This window comes from Callorhinus ursinus, unplaced genomic scaffold (assembly GCF_003265705.2).
Source record: "Callorhinus ursinus isolate GAN/ISIS: 27379988/994484 unplaced genomic scaffold, GSC_fseal_2.0 scaffold11, whole genome shotgun sequence".
Lineage (NCBI taxonomy): Eukaryota > Metazoa > Chordata > Mammalia > Carnivora > Otariidae > Callorhinus > Callorhinus ursinus.
Window position 1 is genome coordinate 46,844,877 of NW_027397073.1, and position 24,322 is coordinate 46,869,198.

Sequence of the window (24,322 nt, forward strand, 5' to 3'; positions counted from 1 at the left end):
GAATCATTAGGGACATGCAAATCCAAGCTATAATGAGATACCACCTTACACCCATTAGGATGGCTATTACGAAAAAAAGAAAGAACAAACGTTGGCAAAGATGCAGAGAAAATTAGAGTCCTTGGGCACTGTTGGTAGGGATATAAAATGGTGCAGCCACTATGAAAAACAGCATGGCAGTTCCCAGAAATAGAATTATCATATGATCCAGAAATTCTACTTCTGGGTGCATACCCCAAAGAACAAATCAGGACCTCAAATGGACATCTGTACACCCATATTTTAGCAGCATTATTCACGATAATCAAAAGGTAGAGGCAGCCCAAGTGTCCATCAATGGATGAATGGATACACAAAATGTGGTACATACAGAAGACATATGTATATACAAGATGTAGTACATACATACAACGGAATTTTATTCAGCCTTAAAAAGTAAGGAAATTCTGATGCTACAACATGGAGGACCCTTGAGGATATTATGCTAAGTGAAATAAGCCAATCACAAAAGGACAAATACTGTATGATCCCATTTATACAAGGTATCTAGAGTAGTCAAATTCAGGGAGACAAGAAGTAGAATGGTGGCTGCCAGGGGTGAGGGGAGAAAGGAACAGGGAGTTAGTGTTCAGTGGATATAGTTTCAGTTTAGAAGATGAAAAAAGTTCTGGAGACGGACTGTGGTTATAGTTGTACAACATAATTGTACTTAATACCACTAAGCTGTACACTTAAAGATGGTTAAAATGGTATTTTTTCCTGTTTTAGAATTAAAGAATAATTTCAAATATTTTGTCAGTTACAAATATATACAGAAGTAAAAAAACAGAAAAACTCATTTAATAGGCTATATATTACTTCTTTGTAAAAACCTATTGAGAATATCTGAACAGCACTTGCCTTCTTGTCATGTAACTTATGCTGCACATCGAGCATTTCTGCTATGCCTTGATGAATTGTTATACTTCTTACTAAGTGTGAATCAACGTCCAACATTTTAGTCTTTGTTGTGAAATACCTGAGACTTTAATGTGAAATTTTTTGCCTGCATCACTAACTCTGGGTCATCATCTTTTTCCTTACATCGCTTTCCGCCTTTGTGTCGCTAAGAATGCCTTCACCAGGGGCGCCTGGGTGGCTCGGTTAGTGAAGCATCTGCCTTCAGCTCAGGTCATGATCCCAGGATCCTGGGATAAGCTCCTTGTCAGGCTCTCTGCTCAGCTTTTCCCTCTCTCTCTTTGTCCCTCCTCATAGCTCATGCTCTATTTCTAATAATAAATAAAATCTTAAAAAAAAAAAAAAAAAGAATGCCTTCACTAGGCACCCATGGCTGCACGTGTCATTTTTTTTTTTAATCATCTCTTGAAAGTTGGCTGGGACATTCTCACATTAGTTTTTCCTTCTATAGCTCCATTTGTGCTTGATTCACTTTTCAACTCCAACATTATCACTTTTTGCTGCCCTTTCATCTTTGTTGGCCAATTCCCTCTTCTGGTTATCCGTTTTAGTAAAATGTCCCGTGGGTTTATCATTATGAGACAAAGAGTCCACATAAGGACACACTTTGTGGTCTGTGGAGCCGAAGAGAAGCACGGTGACCAATCAGAGGCAAACTCTGAGAGAAGTGACGCGGTCACTGATCATGATGTGTGTCGGGCACACCTGAGGGTGACTGGCAGGCTGCACAGCTAGCAGCTTGCAAATACCGCCACGCAGGGTTCAAACACAGGCATAACTGAAACGTGAACCCTGCTACCTGGTCTTCTTTAACCCAACTCTGGTAACTGAAACCCATGCATGTCAGAACCAAGCAAGGCAAATGCTAACTGTATAATTACAAGCCGAGATAAGAAGACCAGAGGAAAGGAGCAGGATTCCTAGAGAACCTTTGAGAACCTGAAAGACAACTATGGTGGTTAAAGGTCGAAGAGTAAGGAAAGAGCGCAACAATGTAAGAGAAGGCTGCCAGAGGATACAACTGGCCAAAGTACGGATACTTTAAATGAAGGTTAATATAGATTCTAAAGCTTAAGACCAAAATCACTGTCAATTTAAAGCTATTTTACTTTTCCATTTTTATATAAAGCGTCATATGAAAAAAGGAGCTATGAGTCTACTTTACAGTATGAGCTTCCTTGGCTTTGTACAGCTATAGCCTATAAGGAACACAATGAAATTATTTTAAAATATAAGAAAATAAAAAGATAAGTCTGTAGATGGTCAAGGGACAAACCACACAGAGCCAAGCCACACCAGAGTTCCTGTCAGAGGTTTTGGTCCTAATCCTGAGGGTAGAGGTAGGCTGTACTAGTTTCCTGGGGTTGCTGTAACAAATCACCACAAACTTGGTGGCTTAAAAAGAATTTCTCTCTCCCAATTCTGCAGGCCAGAAGCCTGAACTCAGTTCCACTGAGCTGAACTAAGCGGGTGGCAGGGCTGCACCCCCACCCCCACCCCAGAGGCTTTAGGGGAGAGAATCCATTCCCTGACTACTCCAGTTTCTGGTGACAGCTGCATTCCTGGGCTTAGGGCAGCCACCAACTCCAATCCTAAGACCAGCATCTCCAAATTTTTCTCTCTGCTCCGTTTTCATTCCGCCTTCTGCGTGTAAAATCTCCCCTTGCCTCCCTCTTACAAGGATATGTGTGAGTGCATTGATGTAATCTGGGTGGACTGGAGATTCACCTGGATGATCTTCCTATCTTAAATCTTTAACTTCATCACACCTGCAAAGACTTTTTCTTGGAGGCTGCTAGATAAGGTAACACTCTGAGGTTCCAGGGATTCAGATATGGGTATTCTTTTTTTTTTCTTTCTTTAATTTAAATCCAATTAATTAACATATAATGTATTATTGGTTTCAGAGGTAGAGGTCAGTGATTCCTTAGTCTTATATAATAACCAGGGCTCATTACATCACATGCCCTCCTTAGTAAGACCTGGGTATTCTTTTGGGGGACCATTTCTCAGAGGCAACATAGTTAGACTCACACATTGAAAAACCACCATGGTGGGGGTGGACGAGGAACAGGAGATATAATGAAGACAGCTGGGCTACTAGTGATCTAAGTCAGAGATGGCTTGGACAAACTAGGTGGTGGTGGAGGGGGGATGAAGAGAAGTGAATGGAGATACTCAGACTAGAAGGTGAGTAAGAGGGAGGTGTCAAGAGGGCCTCCCAGACTTCTGGCAGGCATAACCTTGTTTCAAGTGGTGCCACGCGCTGAGCCTGGGAGCACCAGAAGGCCGAATGTGCAGGAGACCATCAAACTAAACAAGGGACCTGCAATAGTGCTGGGTAATGCTAAATAGAACAAGAGGGTTTCTTTCGGAGGAAGCAAGGGAAACAGCATACTCTGGGGATGGGGCCACCATCTTCCACTCACAATCTTTTTAACTTGGGTTCCGTAAGCCTTCACGTTGTCACATGCAAAGTGATGACACTACTACTTATCCTCAGGGCCCTGGAGAGCATTGGGATTAAGGAAGAAATGCACATGACACAGTGCCCTTAACAGTAAGCATGATTACCCACTTGATTACCATTGACTGATTACCACTTGATTACCATTCACTGTCGCTCTTTGCCTGCACGGTAGTAATGCACAGACCAATACCTGTATGATTACAAGAGTGTCATATGTCTAACTTTATTCCAATTCCTCTCTAGCTTTGCTAATTCATATTCATTTATTGCTCCAGGCCTGAAGCTCATTTAGAGTTACTGATACATTCTGAAAATAACTCTTCAGGCTAAATAAAGTCAACTTTTTTTAGTTTTCCTAATTCTGTCATTAATGTGTATCAAATATCTTCCTAACTCATTAGCATTAGTCCCTTCTCTATCTTAAATAACTCAGTCATCTCCACGCTCTACCAACAGAGATCACCCAGACACATTTTATCAATTACCTAAAAAGCCTTCCCAACCAATCCTTCAACAGGGGTTATTTTTAAAGTAACAAAATTGCTTAAACATGTTTTATTTTCTCATCTTTAAGTTATAATACAGTCCCTTTATTACGTGCGGCAATAATCTACAAACTGCATGAATACCTTAATTGAAGATTAAACACACTCAGCTATTTATACAAGCAGTTCAAATACTATTTTACATACAGTTAAAGAGACATTTCAAAGTGAAACTAGAGACTTATTTTTCAAAATAAAGCTTTAGTAAATAGTTCTTAGTACACAACTCTGAACTTCATATGGAAGTGTGGGCCTCTCACCAAGGCACCTATATTTTCCTTTAGTTTTTAGTAGAACCATAGGTCAAGAAAATTTCATTTGTGTTTTCTTCATCATTCCTAAGCATCCTTAACTATAAATTTAGGCTTGCACAGAAAGCTGTCCGATCCTCATCTGGTTTCATTTTACACAGGTAAAACTCAACATTCTTCTATTAAGAGGAAAGCTCACAGTTTCAAGTTAGACGCAACTGTTCTCTGTTATCAGCCAAGCCCACATCTGAGTTACCACACAAGAGCTACGGAGAACACACAAACCATTCTCTCATTTCTTGCCATTTTTATAATAGCAATGTCACCAGAACAATAATCTCTAAGAATTTCAACATGACCGGTCTTGACACTTGGCTAAACGACTTTAGATAGCCATTTCCCCTCTCCCATGGCCCCCCCTTTTTTTTTCTGTGCTACTTCAAGAGGAATAATTCCTAGCTCAATGTGTAATTTTGATAATTCAAAGTAATGAGTGTCTCGTCAATCATCAGTCCAAAAACCATTTGGATCTACGTGGTTGACAGCTGAAGCAAATGGCATTCCAGATAGAAACAAAACTTTCCCGGGCAATTAAGCTGACAAAGACTGTGCTAAAATGCGGAGGAAAGGGAGAAACCCAATTACTCCAACAATTGCAGGGCTACAAAAAAGCAGCCCCATTCTCGCCTTGAACAGTTCAAGAGTCACAAGTATGCAGGTGAATTCAACCTGTTTCTTATAGACATAAAGAAGAGGGCGAGCATGATTTACAAGATGCAAAGGTAAAGTCTTTTGTTGCACCAGAATTCAACTGACAATACATAACTTGAGATTTTGCAATTCACTGCTCAGAATGGGAGGGGGGGACCACTTGAAGGCTTGACAGTGACTCATTATACCGGGAACAATCCTAAAGAGGTCATGAAGCATGAGCTTAGTTTAATCCAATTGTTTCTCAAAACCTGAATCTCTGTTATTTAGCAAATTCAACTTGGATTCAGATACAAAACATCATTTTCCCTCATTTCCTGGCCTGTTAGGATAGCACAATTTTTACTTGCGATAAAGAGAAAATGATACAAACGTTTAAAAATCTGTTTATCTGGTGACGGTTATTTTACAGATGAATAATCTACATTAAGTGAAACCTGGAGGGCTGTGGCAGAGGAGGTACGAAAGCACAATGCCAAGACAAAAGGCCTCAATGGTTAAGACAAAAGGCCTCAATCTCGACGGCAAGAAGGCCGAAGCAGGAAAGGCAGCAGATCATGCCGTGAACTGTCAGGGCTCAGAGACAGACATATCATGCCCGGACTCCTGGTTTCCCCGAGCCAAGCCCAGGGAGGAACAGGAGGGTGCGATCGAGCACGTATGAACAGGTTGAACCAACATGTCTTATGAGATGCAGCTGACGTCATGGTTGAGGGTGGGACCAGGGAGAACTCTTCATCTGTGTATTGAGGCACCCTATCTAAATGACATACCACTAAATGGTATGTGTGGGTGTTTCCTACTCGCTGCTTCTAAGTACAATGGAACAGAAAATCGTCATGAAGCATTCTGCCGTATTTCCTCCCACTTTAGAAGAATCACTTTTATGGTTTCCTTGGTTATGAAATTTTGGGGTAACTGCATCCTGACTCCTGGGGATTTGGCCTGTGTGTGTGTGTGTGTGTGTGTGACCTACTTAGCAAAAAGCCTGCTCACTTCCTGGGAAGGATGTGAACCACGAGCCAGTTTAGACCTGGAGATTTAACGTTAAGAAGACCCGGTTGGGGACAGGGCAGAGAGAGTAGGGCTCTGAAATAAAGTCACCTGAGGCTGGAAAGACACAGGTCCTGCAAGCTGGCCCCACCGTGAAGGGGTTCCTGGGGTTCTGCACACCCATATGGCGAGAGACAGAAGAACCAGTGCTAAGATCCATTCCTGGAGCTCTCTGGGCCCTAGAAACAGGCGCACGTGTGTGTGTGTGCGTGTGTGAATGAGCTGGAAAAGCCGGTGTGTAGGAGCAGTCACCCCAGGGACCCAGCAGTGAAGGAACCCCACCCCTGGGCTCTGCCCTGGTGCCCGTGGTTGCAGAGGCAATGGAGGCCCTGCCTTCACCACGCCCCTCCAGTGGCAGCCATACCAGCCTGGACAGCCCCTCTCCTGCTGTCACCCCTGCACGGCTCCTGGCAGCCCCAGGATTCCAGCTGCAGAGCCCAAACCTTGTCTTGAGCCTCATGCCCCGCCCCCCGCCCCCGAGCTCAGTGCCTCTCCATGGAGGGGTTCTGGAAATCTGCGGGGCCATCTGGGGACGCCACAATGACAGGAGTGCAAGGGGCTGTGGACGTGAGGCGGCCGGCAATGTGGGAGAGTCCTGCATAGCATGCCATGTCCTGCACAACTTCTGAACCCTACTTCCATCGGCACAAGAAGTACAAAGTCATGCCAGCACTGTTTAAATATACCCTTTACTGAGACTCGTTCACAATTTTAGAGAATTATGTCACCAGCAGCAGCACTGCGTGTGGCACTGGGCCTGCCAGCCCGCAACAGCTACCCCAGCCTGCGTGTGTAGCTACCATAAGCCGAAATGGAGCAGGGATTCTGAACGCTCCTGTAAACACACCGAAAGCCAAACATTTCTGAAGAGCCAGGAAATCCCAGATACCAGTTACTTTCATTAATATATTTCACTTTTGCCATCCTATATTAGGAATTTGTCACACTGAGATTTATCACAAGGACCACATACAGAAATGACTCGGGGTTTTATCTTTATTTTTCCAACCTACTGATACAGTCCTCGGGGGATGCCCATCACCCCCACCCCAACTTTCCTGTAAGTTTTTTAAATTCATCCTCTAATCCTAGACTTCTGTTAAAGGTTTTGGTCTCCAAAGTACTTGGCTTGGCGAGGGATCTAAAGATGGGAGACCTATTTTCTAAGACACGTTGTCAGCACACATCCCAGGTCCTAATGCAGGAAACTAACTATTCCAATGCTACCCTGACACAGGCAGCCTGGCTCATTGCAAAAATGTCACCCTTCCTCATCTGATCGACTTCAACAGTGTTTGGCCTTGGCATATTATCCCTATTTCAATTAAGGTATTTCCCCACTTTCTCTTAACATAGAGAAGTCTGGTCTGTTACTTTTTTATTACAAAGTGCACCTACTCTTTCATTTTTCTACTATGGAATAGGTTCTGATCTTTTCTTAAATCCAAATGTATTCACTACATACACATGCCAGCACCTAACTACTTTATCATTTGATGAAGGCATAGTGAGCCTTTACATTTTGAAACATATGTAGTTTTTTATAAATTTCTTTTTACTTCTCCCTTATAATATGGACCTTTAGACTTTTTGTGAGCAGGTTATGTCACCTATGAATTTATTTTAGGATCATAGGAGGGGAATGACAACATATTTTTTTTTTTTTATAAAAAGAAGGTATGAGATCTGATACAGTTGAGAGCCCCTGCTCTAGAAAGTTTCCCTTCCCATCCACCAAGTTCTTTCAAAGACAGTCCCTTCCTGAAATTCAGGACAGGGATTTTGGAGTAGGGAAGCTAGATTTCTGCCTTCTCACGCCACAGAGGCAAATAACACCAGAACATGTCATGCCACCACCACCCAGGGGTAGCCCAGAGCCTTGCAGGTGGACTGATAAAAGACTACAAAGACTGGCCAGTTAGGGTAGACCGCCTCTCAACCACACACAACACCGAGCAGAGGACAGCACACTCAAAGGACCGTGACCCCCAGAGCTGCCACTGCTGGGGCCAGGCACAGCTGAGACCAGTGGCCACTTCAGAAGCAGCAGACTTCATCAGAGCACTCCGCATTCCCTTTGATCGCACCTGTCAGGACTAGCGTGTGCTCAGTGGCAGCTTTGCTCCCCACTGCCCCACACCAAGCACTGGGCAGCCTGGATGCACCAAAGGGAAGAGGCTGAAAGGCCAGACAGGAGTTCTGAGAAGCAGAGCGTCAATTTGGGGGCATGCAGGAGCACCTCCATGGGTCAAGAGACATGCCTGGTGCACATCAGTACGGGGAGCGGGGATGAATAATCAAGCTTTCAGAGCTCCTAAAGGACACTGCCCCTGGGCTATACTTGCCGACTGGCAAATAAAGGGGTGCTGATATGCCCCAAGACCTCTTGGACCTCACGCTACTCCAGCGAACTAAGGAAAGCCAGGAACCCCTGATCAGGAAGTCCATCTATCTCTACAATCTCAGCTCGCTCATACAGACAGGCAGCCATGTAAGCAATGTGCAGACATCACCAGTGCCGGAGAAAGGGACAGTAAGAGCCCGCAGGGCCACTGAGGCCTCCTACCACCTTGGATAAGTCAGAACAAGTTAGCTGATGCAAAATACCCCAGCACGACGAGTGGGGAGGGGACAAGGGGAGCGTCATGGAAGCAGACAGGTCAGATCACAGGACAACCTATGCCAAGCCGGGACCCTTATCCTATAGAAGACTGGGAGCCATGAAGTGCCTAAAGCTCTGGGAGACTCATTCCCTCAAGACACACTCCCTGGTGGCTTATCAGGTGGCCTCTGGGTGTGAAACGTTTGCATATTGCTGGGATCTCCCCCCAAAATGGCTTTAGCAGCACGCAGGTCAACTTCTCATATCGCAGCAGTTACAGAAGAGCGGTAGTATAGCGTAGTGTAGTGGGGAAACAGACGCCGGAGTACGATGGCCTGGGTTCGCACCCAGCAATTCCACCTCACTGTGCAACCTTGGACAGGTCGTTCAACGTAAGTGTGCTTCCCTCCACCCCCTGTGAGAGGGAGATAACAAGAGCACCCCCCCCCCTCGCCCCCGCACAGAGCTGCAGCAGGATAAAATAAAAGATTAACATTCCGGGAGTGCTGGTGTGTGGCCCCGCACCGAGTGAGCACCAACTACTCTTTACCATGATGTGCTTACTTGGATGCATACTAGGAAAAATCAGTCACCTAAGCCAGTGATTCCACAGATATTACAGCTGTGGGCAAGACTAAGTATTAAAGTGGTCCTTTGTGAGACAGACTGAAAGACATTAAGCAATACCACCTCGAAGGACCTGCTTCTCTCCTTGGTGTCCCACACGCAGCAGACGCTGTGTAGGGGTTTTCTCCATAATAACGGATCATCTTCCTGTAAGACAGAAGTAACTACCTGTTGTGTGTGTGTATATATATATATATATATATATTTCTTGTGTTCTGAAATCCTTGAGCAAGAAGGAAGAGATGGAGAAAGTAACCCCAGCTGAGGAAAAGGACTGATAGCAAACCATCAACCACTTTTACACATGAAAAATTAAAAGCCCCTATTTCAATCTCCAAATCAGTTGCCAAGAAATCAGGACTTTCTCTTCTGAGGCAGCAAATTTATGGATAGTTTTATACAAAAATATGTTTCTGTAACTATGTATGGTGAGGGATATCAACTAGACTTATTGTAGTGATTATTTCACAACAGATACAAATCATTTATGTTGCATACCTGAAACTAACATCTATGTCAATTACATCTCAATAAAAGAAGAAAAAAATAAAAACCAGACATGCAGGCAAAGTCACTGACTCAAAAACTGGAATGCATTTCCCCCATTAAAAAAGGCTTTCAGTGGTGACTATGTTCCCAGGCTTGCCCACAAAGGCAATTCAATCTCATATTGGACCTATGTACGGGTTGAAAGCTTACTAAGAATTCGGGGAATAGAGTAAGTGGTGGAAAAGGTCTAAGACAGAGCTCAGTGCCCCCCCCCCCCCCCCCCCCACCGCAGCCCCGGCACTGGGCAGTTTTGAAATAACAGGAAAATTCTTTGCTGCACAGCCATCTACTTTCTGTACGTCGTTTACACTCTTCTCAAGCCCTTCTCAGCATTAGCCTTTTGAAAGTCCCACTGCTGTTGCTGGGAAAGGAGGAGAAGTGACCCTGGCAAAGGAGCCTGGGGTGCAAAAAATGGAGCTAAAACAACCTGAGCAAAAAGGTCTAGGCCCCTGAAATATGATGATGTGTTTGGGGATCTCCAAGTGGTTTCTCTGTAGCTATAACACGAAGTGTTCTACGCTTCAGTATTCTTGCTTTCTTCCTTTGTGTTTTCTTACCTTCACTGAGCCTTCATTTCACTCAGTACACATCCTCTAGGGTAGGGACGAAGGCAATCTTCCAGAACTACTTGTTAATGCAGCATGCAGGACTCAGAGCACACAGATTCTTTAAGGGTTCACTTCTTTAACTTTGTGTGCTTTTGGGTGCATGCACACACACACACACACACACACACACACACACCTGCAGTATATTCATTTTTTTCCTGTTAATTTCCTATACATAAATTCTCCCATTAGTCTACAGGCAGTTGAATTTTCAAAAGCATCCCGATTAAACAAAATGAATCTTTAATGAATATTCAATCGGGACCTTTCCAGAAAGCACAATTGGGGAAAAAAATATATGAGCCTTTTTTTTTTTAAACAAACGCGGCCTTAAGTTGAAAAGGATGGAAAAAGGCAACAGAGGAGTTTCCTGTCTTTACTGCCTGTTCCCTTACACCATTTCTGCTTTTCATCGCTTCTCCTTTTCTTCCATTTCTGCATCTATGGACTTTCCATAAACTCCAGCAACAAGACACAGGCATGCTGCTGTCTGGGAAGAGCCAGATCATGCAGAAAACACAGGTGTCCTAACAAGCTCTTCCTGTCCTCTCAAGTACCTGCCACAGCTTTGGACAAAGAGGCTCACGCACCTATTGGCCCAGGTCTCATGCACAAGCCTTTTGAGTTTTTCCAGACAGAACTCTGGTTTGTACCAGGGGCCAGTAATTTTTTTTCTGTGAAGGACCAGAGAGTAAATATTTTAGGCTTTGTAGGCCACATGGTCTGTCAGCTATTCATTACTGTTGCTGTATTGTGCAACAGCCACAGAAAAGACATAATCAAGCAAGAGTGTCTGTGTCCCAATAAAACTTTATTTACAAAAACAGACAGCTGGCCAGATTTGGCCTATAGGCCACCGTTTGCAATCCCTGGATTATATTGAGCCACCTCTATGACAAGACTGGCTCTGTAATCAACATGCTCACAAACAAGACACAGGTAATAAGGCCTTGTCATATGTACCATAAATTGTGTTAAATAATTTAGGATCCATACTTGCATTTTAAACCTATTACCTACCATGAATTTTTCTTGCCTTTTGTTAATAAATTTTTGCCACTTTTACAATTTAAAATGGAAAAGAAAAGCAATCCATAACACCAACTATTTACTAGTTCTATAGCAAATCCATATTTATTTATGTATATTTATCCTCAATGAACATTCTTTATAACCACTATATGCTTCTTGTGTTAGAGGACAATGGTTTTTCAATATGACTTTTTAATAACACCTACAGCCAGAAATTGGTGATAGTGTTGGCAGGGGAAGAACTGCAGATATTTTAAGGTCAGAAAGAACACAAGGAGTTAAAGCAAGAGGAGATGATGGTGGCAGCAAGGAGAGGAGGGAGATAAATGTCCAGCCCGGGAAAGAAGAACAACAAATTTCATTCTGGGGAAGAACTCCAGATGTCTCCTGTCTTCCTCCTAGCTTAATGTGCTTCACCTCTCCAGATAGTCCTCCAATAAAAAAAGTAGTATCACAAGCCAAAAAGAGAAAAAGGCGCCAAGAGTCAATTATGGCCGTGAGGGCCACGGTGAGGAACGCGGTGGTCATACAACATGAGTTGACTAGACGACCAGCAGCAAAGCAACCCCGAAAAGCTGCGCTGACTCACAGGAAACACAGACTGACCAGTGATCCGAGAAAATGCCAAGTGCGGAATCAGCCATCCAACGGGACAACCTAATCACACTGATCAGCTTGCTGTGCTCACCCATTTCTCAGCTCCATGTGGGTTTTTCACTGTTTCCTGGACTTTACTTCCACCCCCCTGCCAACGCCCCCCCCCCCCCCCCCCCTTGATGCTCAGACAGCATTTCCTCCACTAAAGTTTCCTTCCCGCTGAGTTACACTCCAGCTGCTCTCCACTCCCATAGGTCAGAGCACGCCCCGGGCACGTCTCCCATTCGCCACCCCGCTGTCAACTGTACCTACACCACAACACCTGAAATCTAGGGCCTGTTCCTTGCGCACGTAACTAGCCCCTATTTTATCACGTGTCTGAGTACCTAAAGCTCTGAGTCCCCGTCACACACGTGAACATCGGTTAAGAGTTGGGGGTGGGGATGCGCAGAAGGGGAGTGAGCTCAGCTGCATTAGATCAGGAAGCTCAAAGGCCAACAATAGGAATTTGATTTCAGGTAGTCAGTCTCATGAAGGTGCAAAGTTGTGTCCTCAGGCTCAAAGCAGAAAGGCTCCACAGCAGCATTCATCTGTCTCAACCTCTGGGAACACATCCCCAAGTGCATGATGGGGTCTCAGCACCAAGAATAGGACACCTTGTTACATTATTACTATAGTTACAATTGAAGTGAGTTATAGTCTGAAATCCCAACTAAGGAGCCTCTTACAGCTCAAAAGAAAGACTCTACTGTGCATATATTTCTAATTCCTGTATGTCATATCTAAATTGCACAATCCAGACTTTCCATTAATTCAGAATGGCCTTCATGATAGGTTTCTATGAAGTAACCATTTCTCCTCATTCCATAGCTGTCCATGAAACTTATCATGCTAGTAAGGTGGCATGAGAAAATGATCTTCTTGCTTGAATAAAGATGTTATTGTTACACTAGATGCAAAATATGTTTCTTTTGTTAAACTATGAGGATAAGCTTCTGGAAGGTTTACTGGTAGGGAAAGGATGGTCTTCTGTGACAAAACAATCCTAAGAAAGGAGAAAACCAAATAGCTTTCTCTTCCATAAACAGAGTAGAGGTGTTCCTGGAGTACTTATAATAATAAGTCACCAAGTTTTCCAGCAGACCATTCAACTCTGGACAGAAGACACATTTCCCAATACATAAAAGGATCTAAATCTTTCATACACCCTCTGTGAGGCTAACCTTAAATATAAAAGCTACCTACACACAGGATGTTTCTTCCTGCTACTCAAACTATGCCATCAAGAAGAAAGCACAGGGTGCCTGGGTGGCTCAGTTGGTTAAGCGACTGCCTTCGGCTCAGGTCATGATCCTGGAGTCCCAGGATCGAGTCCCGCATCAGGCTCCCTGCTGGGCAGGGAGTCTGCTTCTGCCTCTATCTCTCTCTCTCTCTCTCAAATAACTAAATAAAATATTTTAAAAAAGAAGAAGAAAGCACAATAATGGGGAAGGCATCAAGTATAAAGCTAGCTAGCGTTTACTGAGGGCTTACATTGTGCCAGCTACCATGGATTATTTCTTTTAATCCTAACAACCACATTACGATGTACACCAACTCCCATTTTAAAAGCGAGGAAGCAAATTTTGAGTAACCAAAGTCAGCAGCTACAAAAAGTGGCAAAACTACAACTGTAACCCTGGTTACAGGATTCTGGTCCACAACCACACATCTACACAAGTACGTTTGCCAAAATATGGATCAGCAGCACATTGGGTGGTGGCGAGAATGCAAGGCTGTCCCACATCATGGACAAATTAGAGGGAATCAAGGGAAAGCTCACGGCATACTGTAACCACTGTCTACACCTTTAAAAAGTTTAAATTACTAGAAAATAAGATCAGAAGGCAAATCACAAAATACAGTTGACCCTTGAACAGTGTGAGGGTCAGGGGCACCGACTATATATAAGTTTTGACTCCCCAAAAACTTAACTGCTAGTAGCCAACTGTTGACCAGAAGCCTTATTGATATTTTGTTTGTTGTAATACATACTGTATTCCTATAATAAAGGAAACTAGAGAAAAAATTCTTAAGAAAATCACAAGGAAGGGACGCCTGGGTGACTCAGTCAGTTAAGCATCTGCCCTCGGCTCAGGTCATGATCCCAAAGGTCCTGAGATCGAGTCTCACATCAGGCTCCCTGCTCAGCATGGAGACTGCTTCTCCCTCTGCCTGCCACTCCCCCTGCTTGTGCTGACAAAGAAAATCTTAAAAAAAAAAAAAATCAAAAGGAAGCAAAAATACATTTACAGTACTATTAAAAAATACATGTGGAAGTAGATCCATGCAGTTCAAACCCATGTTGGCCAAGGGTCAACCGTATAATAATTTTAGTGAGGCAGGCAGAATGAGATAATGAAAAGAGCCCTGATTTAGAACCACTGCGCTTGTGTCCATGCTAAACACGGAGACTCAAGCCCCTCATGATAAAATTGTCATGATAAAAATACAGCTCACCCTTTTGTTGTCACCAGAATAGTGAGAATATAAGAATATAAGCAAGAATATGCCAGCACTGTGCCTGGCAGAAAACAGATACTACAATAGTTTGTTTCATCTTTTATTTTCAAAACACAAGTAGGGGCGCCTGGGGGGGCTCAGTCGGTTGAGCGGCAAACTCTTGATTTCAGCTCAGGCTGTGATCTCAGGGTTGTGGAACCGAGCCCTGTGTCTTGGGTGCCCTGGCTCAGTGGAGAGTCTGCTTCTTTCCTTCTCCCTCTGCCCCTCCCCGTGCCTGTCTGCTCTAAAATAAAATGAATCTCTAACACACACACACACACACACACACACACACACACACACACACACGACAGCTCCTGTCTATATACTGTAAATCCTCCCTGGACACCGCCCCCTCCTCTACCCTCAACACACCCACAGAGAAACTCCTTTTTGGTGCATCAGTTTCTCTGAGAAAATAATTCTATCACTCATAATCTGCCTTCTTTTAATGGCACATAAAATAGTCTAGATAACAGTATTTCTGCCTTATTTCACGCTTTCAATATACAGAAATCACAAGGTGCTATTTAAGTACATGAAAGCAGTTTAGAAAAAAAGTTAAAACAAGATAACATTCCAAAAGCAAGAAGTATTGAAATAGGCAAGCACAGTATCTTGAGTCAAAGAGTAAATTTGACTCAGGTTTTCTCCAGCCTTCTCTCTCATACAACACAACTGGTAATCTTAAAAAAAAAAAAAAAAAAAAAATCAGAGCACTGTACCAAACACTCACATGTGGTTTTTTCATGAAGTACATTCTCAGACTGAAATCAGCCTGGTAGCCTTTAAAAATAAAATGGCCTGAGAAAAGCTGTTTCCATTTTTTTTTTTTTTTTTTACAAAAAACTGATTTAAGAGTACATGGTCTTTAGTGAAGAGTTCATAGCTGTGAGATACTCGCATTGCCATTAAAAAGTGAAAGCTCCAACCATAGAACCACCAATCTTTGAAGTCAGAAAACGACAGGCGTCTGTCTCTACGTCCTCTACCCCTCCTCTCATTTCCTTACAGACCATGGCTCACAATCACAGATGCACAACGGTCCCTTCATTCCTACCAAACCACCCAGGTCTGAAAAAGTGTGAAGCATGTGTCCCTTAAACACCTACAGGAAAGTTGCTAATCAACATCCTTGAGACTCAACACTGAAAGGGCAAATCACAAACTTGTTTCCTAAACCAGAAAGCAGATGCTTCTGGTCCCCAGTGAAACTGAAGGCTCCTCCCACTCACAGAAGAACGATAACGGGTTTCAGTTCTTTCGATTCATTTTTTAGAAGACGAATTTTTAAAAAGCAACTGAGCACACGTGTTCTCCCTTCCACCCTTACATACATTTACAATCCCTCCATTTTTTTCTTCAAGTTACAGAAGTCCATAATAAGTACACTCGCTTGAAAGGCATTAGGAACTCATTTTGAGGACTGAGGTCTAGAAGACAGGCAGAGAGAGAGGTGAGGAAGCCGAGTTCGGTTGAGTTTTCTTTTTCATTCCTGCACTAGCAGGCAATTACGCATATGTGTTTTCAAACAAGGAAGGCGTTTGGAACGCACAACGATGCAAAGTAATGCGAGGCACAAGAAACGGGCACGATGCAGCTGGCGTGCTCTGTGTCACAAAGGCGGCTGGGGCACAGTACTGAGAGTCTGAGGCTCCCAGCTGCCTCCCATCGCATCCGGTCCCAGGTCCCAAAACCAACGGGCTCGGGACCCGTGAGAGAGAAGCGGACAAGCACTGGGCGCCCCTCTGGGGGAGGGGGGGGCGAGAAAGTGACGGGAGACTGCGGGAGCGCGGGGAGGACGGGTGGCGGGTCCCGCAGAGCGAAAGGACAACGGAACGGGGGTGGAAGGGGGCGATGTGACAAAGGCGCAGAAGCTCCGGTTGCAGCGCAGGCCGAGGGTGGCGACCTGGGCACCGGGGCCGGGGATTAGTGACCCACGGGAGGGGGAGGAGGCTTCTGGGGCCCGCGGCAGATCGCGGCGCGTGAGCCGGCCCGGAGGGGCGCGTGGCCCGGGCGGGGGAGCAGGGCGCGTCGGTCACCTGTATTGTTTGAAAAGCTGGTCCGACTCCCTGAAGCCGTTGTTGAGCAGCATGTTGATGCCAGCCAGGGCCAGCTCCGCGTCCTGCAGGGGTGCCGCCGCCGCCGCCGCGGCCGAGTCTCCGTCGTCCTGCCGCCGCGGCCGCTGCTGCTCCGAGCCCGCCATGGGCGCGCGAGGCTGTGCGCAGGGCCGAGGCGAGGTGGGGCGACAGCTGCTGCGGCCCTGGAGCGCCCCGAGCCCGGCTCTACCTGCCCGGAGCGGCGCGCAGCGGAGCGGGGCGGGGGAGGGGCGGCGCGCGGGGGGGGGGGCGGGGGGGGGGGGGGGGGGGAGGAGCCGGGCCGGCTGCAGCGCGGCGGGGGACGTGAGCGCCCAGGCCGCCACCTCCCGCCGCCGCGGGGATTACTCAGCAGCAGCCTGCCCGCCTGCTCCTCCCGCTCCCTCCGAGACGCTCCTCTCGCACGGGCACCCAAGTGGAATCCGTTTCCGGGTGTCTCTCACCCCGCCGAGCCGGGACCCGAGCGGCCGCCGCCCCTGCTTCCTGCAGCCCCCACGCGCCGCCCGGGTCCCTCCGGGCCCAGGTCCCCACCCTGCACCCCTCGCCCTGCCGCCCTGGGCCAGCGCGCCGAGCCTGCTCGGACACTCGCGAGGCACTTGAGGCCCGGACTTTGACTCTTTCCTCCAAAAGAGCCGGACCCGGGGGTCGCGGGGAAGCAAGCGGGCTTGAAAGGGGGACGGGGAACTGCGCCTGGGACGCAACGAGAGCGCACGGCTGGAGACCACCTGGCGGCACCCGGCGCACTCTACCCTAGTGGGTAGCGCCAGAACCCCAGAGTTGCGGGCGCCCGCGACCCCCAACTTTACCCCGACCTTGGGGCCGCCCCCCTAGCTCAAGGTAGCCAATCCCCGAGGAGGTGGGAGGCGGGGGCGGGGCCCGAGGGCACCTGCCGGCCAGCTGCCCGGAGCCCGGCGCTGAGGAATAGAGCGGGGAGGATCCTGGACCCTCTCTGGCCGCCACCAACATTTTTGCCCGATGGGGCAAGAGGACAAATGGAGGCTAATGTGGCAAATACCTAAATATTTAAAGTTTATAAATTAAGCTCTTCAAGTGATTTCTATTATTACCCCGACAATTACACTTTCATACCAATGAAACAGAAAAAATAAGTATAAAGCTCTGGTTTATTATATGACCGAATATCAGTAAAATGTCAAAGATGACAGAACTCAGTCATTGCATATGTCTGACTGTTCTAATGATGGACTGGTAATGTCTGCGTGGGTAATATGGAGACAATTCACAAGTAATGTTTATGTTTTTCCAGAAATTTCTATTTTCACCTTTATTTTAGCAAAATCACTAAATATGTTGTGACAATCAAGATTATGTTCTTAATGTCAAATCGGACCACCTTTCTTAAGTCATTGTCGTTCTTATAGTGTGGTTTATTAATTTCAGTTTGGAGAAATGGCTCTGCTGAAGCATTTACAACTGAAACTTTAAAAATTAAATTGATATTCGGGTTTAGAGAGTCACCCATTCACATCCAGCATTATAATGAGGTCAATATGATAAATTAGCGCAGAAAATACTTCAAAAATATTTTTATTTCATCATACAAGTTGCTACCACTTATTTTGTGATTTGTGCCATCCCTTACAAGAATATCTAAACCCATAGATTGTTTCCAGCATTCATATACTTAAGATATGTGAATTGCTGTCATTCCTTAGCTGTCATTTGTCAGAACACCATGCTAATTCTTGAGTACATCTGGAGCCACAAATTGGAACATCAAAAGAAGCAAGAAAATGGATGATTCTCACCTCTGGGAAACAATGCTTTGTAATACAGGAGTCACTGCGTTCATGTGATCTGAAAGGACTTGATAGGTTTGCCAGGTTTTATCCAAGTACTTTTGGATGTAAAATAGTGTTAGATTCAAACATAATAATAATAATTATTATTATAGTAATAATAATAATAATAAAAAGATTCCAGTATCAGCAGTGCCACAGATCTACATGGCATTCATAGGTTGTAACCTTTGTTTTTAGGACACTGAGCAAGAGATAAGTCACATTGCCTTGTGGTCTGAACATTGTTAATTGTGAGAATGGGTGTTAAGTGTTCTTAAGTTCTTTGAAGTCAGCACCCAGTGCCGGATCCTGAGTGACAGAAGTGCACATGTGTTCTTTAATACATTTTTGTGTGTGTCTGTATCTTTTACTGGGCCATCTAACACACGTCTTAGGTACTGTACTGACCATGGGGCTCTTGACAGAGTGTTCCCTGGTCACACATTGCCAGTGGTAACCAGAGGTGACAACATGCCCAGTGCTCATGAGCTGCCTGAACTTTGGATCTGTGGAACCATCTACCCCCTAATCCTGAAACAATCTAGTCAACAAGGGAGAGAAGCCAAGAGGGCAATACCAAACCTAGCAGATAACCTGTCCTCCCCCACCTGGAAAAAGCAGCCATGCCCAGTTCTCCATGTCCATCAAGGAGTTAATGGCCCCGTGGGCATTAACAAGTTGGATCCGGGACCCAGCAGCTCAGAATGGGGGGTGGGGGATGAGCAAAATCAAAGCAATCTGTCTCAGAAACCTAGTACAAATGGTTACACAGACTTAGTGAAATTTAGCTGTTGAGCAATTGGGGCAAGATCCAGTGCAACTGCCCAGCACCCCATAATAGGTGATATGGATAGAGGATAACTCTGCCATGTAATTTACACCAGATATGTGCCAAATTGGATCTAACCAAATGCCACAATTAGATTAGCAGCAACATCTTGAACGGACATTTTCAAATATTTGCTCTCCAATGAGGGATACAAAGAGGATTCAAAACGGGGCTCACAACCCGGAAGTGAGACAATACGTGACCCAGTAATTAGATCTGTAACAGCTGTAGTTGGCACTGACACCTGCCCAACATTTACACCTGGCAGGTAGGGAATGAAGGCTGCTCATGTTTTCTTCACTAGATAACAATGGCAGATGAGGATGGATGTTTAAGAGGTCAAAGTATATTACCTACAAAAGGAAGGAAAATCTAGATTACCAACACGTTAGGGCGCCATACACTTGAAATGGTAAGATTCTCAGCACCCATTTGTTGCACTAAAGGCAGTCTTCAGTGCACTTGGCTGCAACCTAATAGGATTTACCCAGCGTTCCCTTTGGCAGGAGGAAGGAACAAAGGAGAGGGAGGGAGAGGGAGAGGAAAAGCTCTCAAATGGAGGAAAAAAACGATTTTCTTTCTACATACCTCTTGTGGGTATTATCAGTATTTTGTGGTTCTTCATGAGGTTTCATTGTGAAAATGAAACTCCAAGTCTAAATTATTTGTGAAAAGTTTTAGATGTGTCTTACTTTTTACATGATAGATTTTTTGTAAGTTAAGACGTCTTGATGGCAAGTAACAGAAAAATCTGACCCAAATGGCCCAGAAAAGCAAATTTATTGGTTCATAAAGGGGATTTCCCAAAAGGAGGCTGGGCCACGGCTGCAAAACTGTGACTTGGACCCAATTTCTCCACCTTTCTACCCTGCAGCTTGCCACTTTGGTGCTTGGTGGGTCTATTCGTAGGCCCTTCTGTCCCGGTACCCAAAAAGCTAGAAGTTTCCCGGGGCTACCTGCTTGCTTTTTCACATCCAGTAGCAGGACATTACATTTTCAACGCTTAACCCCAAATCCCCTAACTGAATCTCACTGGCTTTCAGTGGCTCTCAGGGTGCTCATTTTTTTTGTTTTGTTTTAAGATTTATTTATTTGAGAGAGGGAGAGAGAGAGAGCAGGGGGCAGGGGGAGAGAGAGAGGAGATTCCCAGCTGAGCACGGAGCCCGATAAGGAGCTGCATTCCAGGACCCTGAAATCATGACCTAAGCCAAAATCAAGAGTCCAATGCTCTACCAACTGAGCCACCCAGGCACCCCCAGGTGCTCGTTCTTGAATCAATCAATGTGGTTAGAAGGAGGTGGTTTATTATGACTGGATTAAGCCAATCAGAGCCTGCTCCAGGATCTGGGCGGTGAAACCAATTCCACCGCTGGGAAATTCTAGGCCCGCTAAGAAAAGGAATGTAGGAAATGGATGTCAGAGGGACAACTAGCAACATTCCCTACTCTTGTCTTCTTAAACATGTTTTGAGTTTTTGGAATTGCGTTTTAAATGCATTTAGAGAACATACTACCTTAAGAAGTCTTGTATGTGCTTAGGTCATATTAACATTTTTTAGGAATAGTAGTAACCATGCTTTGATGTATCTTTCTGTAAACCTGCACCACCAGTTGAAATAAATATAGGTTCCCAGAATGTCTGGAACTCTAAAATGGAGGAGAACTAAGAAATTAATGTTACTGCATTTTCATGGTATGCTATATCTTTGCTATCAAACTCAGACCTGTCACTCTACCAGAGGTGAGAGAAGATTGAGTTAACTGCTTGTAATCAAAAAGCACATCAAGTCAAGGGTTGACATGTAAAACTGTAAAGCAGGTTCCTTCCTTTTCTCTGGCCTCTAAGGAGAGAAGCGCGTGGTGGACCCAAGGGGATCCACCTGGCTGTTTCTCCAGCAGGGTGGATGCCTCCAACAGACACTCCCACTGCCCTGCAGACCACAGTGGTGATCACGAAGCAGGAAACTATCCCCTTCAGACTGGATGCCTTTTCATCTGCTTTTCCCCAAACTGAATACCCAATGGACATAATAGAGATTTAAGCAGGTGTTTACTAGAGGTGAGATCATTGCTCTGCTGCTGTATAGATTTGGAGGCACGACTGGGGAAGGCATCATGTCCTTCCTCCAGTGGCTTAAACCCCCCCTCCCCCCGGGTAAGTAAGTCAAGCAGTGAGGCCTCCTGCCCAAGTCCTGGATTACGATGTGTTGGAGTGGGAGCTCAGCTCCTCTCTTGGTCTTCACAGAGGTTCTCCTTCCTTCTCTTTCTCCCTTCCCGTTCCTTTACGTTTCCTTCTGCATCCCTTGCCTTTAACCTGCCTCCTTGCTTTTCACTGACAATTGCTGCTCCCTAGATCTACCACCCCCCCCTGCTCCTTGCAGAAATATTCAAGGCTCCCTCTCCTTTCGTACCTTCTCATGATTTGCACATTTTGCAGCCTCTGGTGAATGCCCATAACTTCTCTGTCCACTGATTGCTGCTCTGAAAAGGAAGAAGTTGTCCCTGGTTTCAAGGTCTGGGTCTGCTGAGTCCTGGGGGTGGGAAGCAAATGGGCTCTGGGCCTATGGATGAGGACTGGGAAAGGTGTCGAAAGGAGGTTTCGTTTAGTACACTGGTGGATTTTCTTCTGGCGTATCTAAAACCAAACCTAGTGGGGCGCCTGGGAGGCTCACTGGGTTAAGTGTCTGCCTTTGGCTCAGATCATGGTCCCGGAGTCCTGGGATCCAGCCCCACACTGAGTCTGCTTTTCCTCTGCCCCTCCCCCGGCTCATGCTCACATGCTCTCTCTCTCTCTCAAATAAATAGAACCTTTAGAAAAAAATCAAACTTATCTTGCCACTATGATAAATTTTGATCTGGAATTTCCATTTTTATCTAAAATTATTTTCCTTCCATCCATGTAACTTTACCTTGTTACTTACTAACAAGCCTAGCCTTAATATGCTAAGATGTTATTAAGCCTTTCCTACATTAACTAATAACAAATGTCATATCCCAGTTCTTCTAACCACCAGGCTTCTCCCTGACTGAAGGAGAAAGGAAGAGATACCTTTCTGTTCACCTAACCACATATGTGAATCTATTTTGGGCAGAAGCAGCAGCCTTGACATTTGCTTCTCAGAGTGGATTTATTTCCAAATCTTCAAGTGTAGTCAGATTCCCTAGGACTGTCTAGAGCACATTATAGGTGCTCAACACCTGTTTGTACGTTGTATGGTAAGGGTGAGCTACCGAGTGGGTGAGTTGGAAGTACAGGGGGAAGGAGATGGTGCCAGGAGTCTAAATCAGAGATTACAATTCTGGTTCTGCAGTGCATTGACTTTGTGACCGAGGGCAATTCTACTTAACTTCTTTCAGGCTTAGTTCTCCCATTTGTAATATGAAGACAATCAGTACCTTCAAGGCAAGTAAATGAAATAGCGGACCAGTGTTTCGTAAGCTGTCATGGGAAGATATTATCTGAATCCATACAGTTAGTGTTCTAATATAAATTGAAGCCAATTGATCCTTCTGTTCATATATTTACTTGTCAACGGTATTATCTTGAAATATCCAGCCACAAAAAAAGCCTGTGCAATTAAATAACCAGATGCATCCTATGAAGATGATTAATTTAAACCATTTCTACTGTAAACATTACATCTTTGCTGTTATTAATGCAGCCTGAGGAGGAAGTGCAGATTTTCTTCTGAATGTATAAAACATATAAAGTAAAAATATTCAGGTTTTAGATGTCTTCATTTGGGTCTGAATTATATCTGCTTTAATAATCCATTAAAATATTTTTGACTTGACCTGAAGGGTTGAACAAGGAAATCAATTAATATTTGGCATGAAGATTTTAAAAATGCATCTTCTGTGTCCTGTGTATGTAACATGTTTTACAGTCAGCTCTTACCTTTGCAAAGAGGGATGCACTGCTAATATAAAATAATGCCTTATTTATAAGTCACTTGTGTTTTGCTCTGGGGTTCAGTTAGCAATCTAGGTGTTCCAACCCATAACTCAGCATCACTAAACTCCGTGGTAACTTTAGGAACTAGTTGAAGAAAAAGCTTTCTAGCAGCGCAGGTAATCCATACAAGTATTATCTGTGCAAATACTTGGACATCCTGGGGCTGAGTGTCCTGAATCTCTGTTTTTTCCCAGGGCACTCACTGAGTGTTCCCACTGTATAAGATTTAGACATAGATACAAGCCCTCTCATTACTGCAGATGAGACATGTAGCCAGATACACATTGATAGCACAATATGGTAAGTACCATAGTAGACCTTGGTACAAAGTTTGTCAGAATCCATTTAATTCCGGGCTTTACTCCTTAAATGAGTACAAAAAATGTTTACTTTATAAACTGATAGATGCTGATTTTTCTATTAATTTGTTGACTCTTTCCATCTTTAGAATTAGCATATGGACCACACCAGAACAGCTGTCTCACTAGTGTATAAGCCAGTTCTTGAATTTTGAGTCCCAAATAGTATTCGCCAGTTTGAGCTCCCCCATTAGTTGTCAAGGGGAGCTAATCACCATTCCTGATCCCTTGCACGTCTATCTTCAAAAGGGGATCCATCACAATTGCAGATATTTTAAACAATGGGAATAAAATTTTGAAGACAATTCCAGAAAAGGAATTCAAAAGATGAAAAAATAATATCTTAAAAAAGAAAGTATTTGTAGTCTCCCAAGGTAGGTAAAGGAAGATATATCTGCTACAGTGTATAATATTGTATATTTCCTTTAAAAGATTCTATTAAAAGAGCTGCTTCCCTAAGACACACACGCATACACGCATGCGTGCACACGCAAAATTCATCTTGAAAATATTCTAAAATTATATAGTGGTGATGATTGCACAACTTTGTAAATATACTAAAAAACATTGGATTATACACTGTAAATGGTGAATTTTTCAGTATGTAAATCATAACTCAATAAAGCGGTTAATTTAAAATTTTTAAAAATCATCCCAAAACCACAGGGTGCAAGACAGAGGGAGAAGGGAATTCATGGTTTGCTTCTTTGATGTCACATATCTGGGACCAAAAAACATA

General features: G+C 44.5%; 1 protein-coding gene across 1 annotated transcript in view; it reads right to left on the minus strand.

Moving 5' to 3' along the window:
- TTC39C (tetratricopeptide repeat domain 39C) overlaps positions 1-16,866 on the minus strand; it is a 108,540-nt gene extending 91,674 nt beyond the window's left edge. The window contains exon 1 of the mRNA XM_073897992.1: positions 16,586-16,866. Coding sequence (XP_073754093.1) covers positions 16,586-16,749 — 164 coding nt within the window. The 5' untranslated portion in view covers positions 16,750-16,866. The remainder of the gene's footprint in view (positions 1-16,585) is intronic.
- Between the last annotated feature and the right edge of the window lie 7,456 nt (positions 16,867-24,322).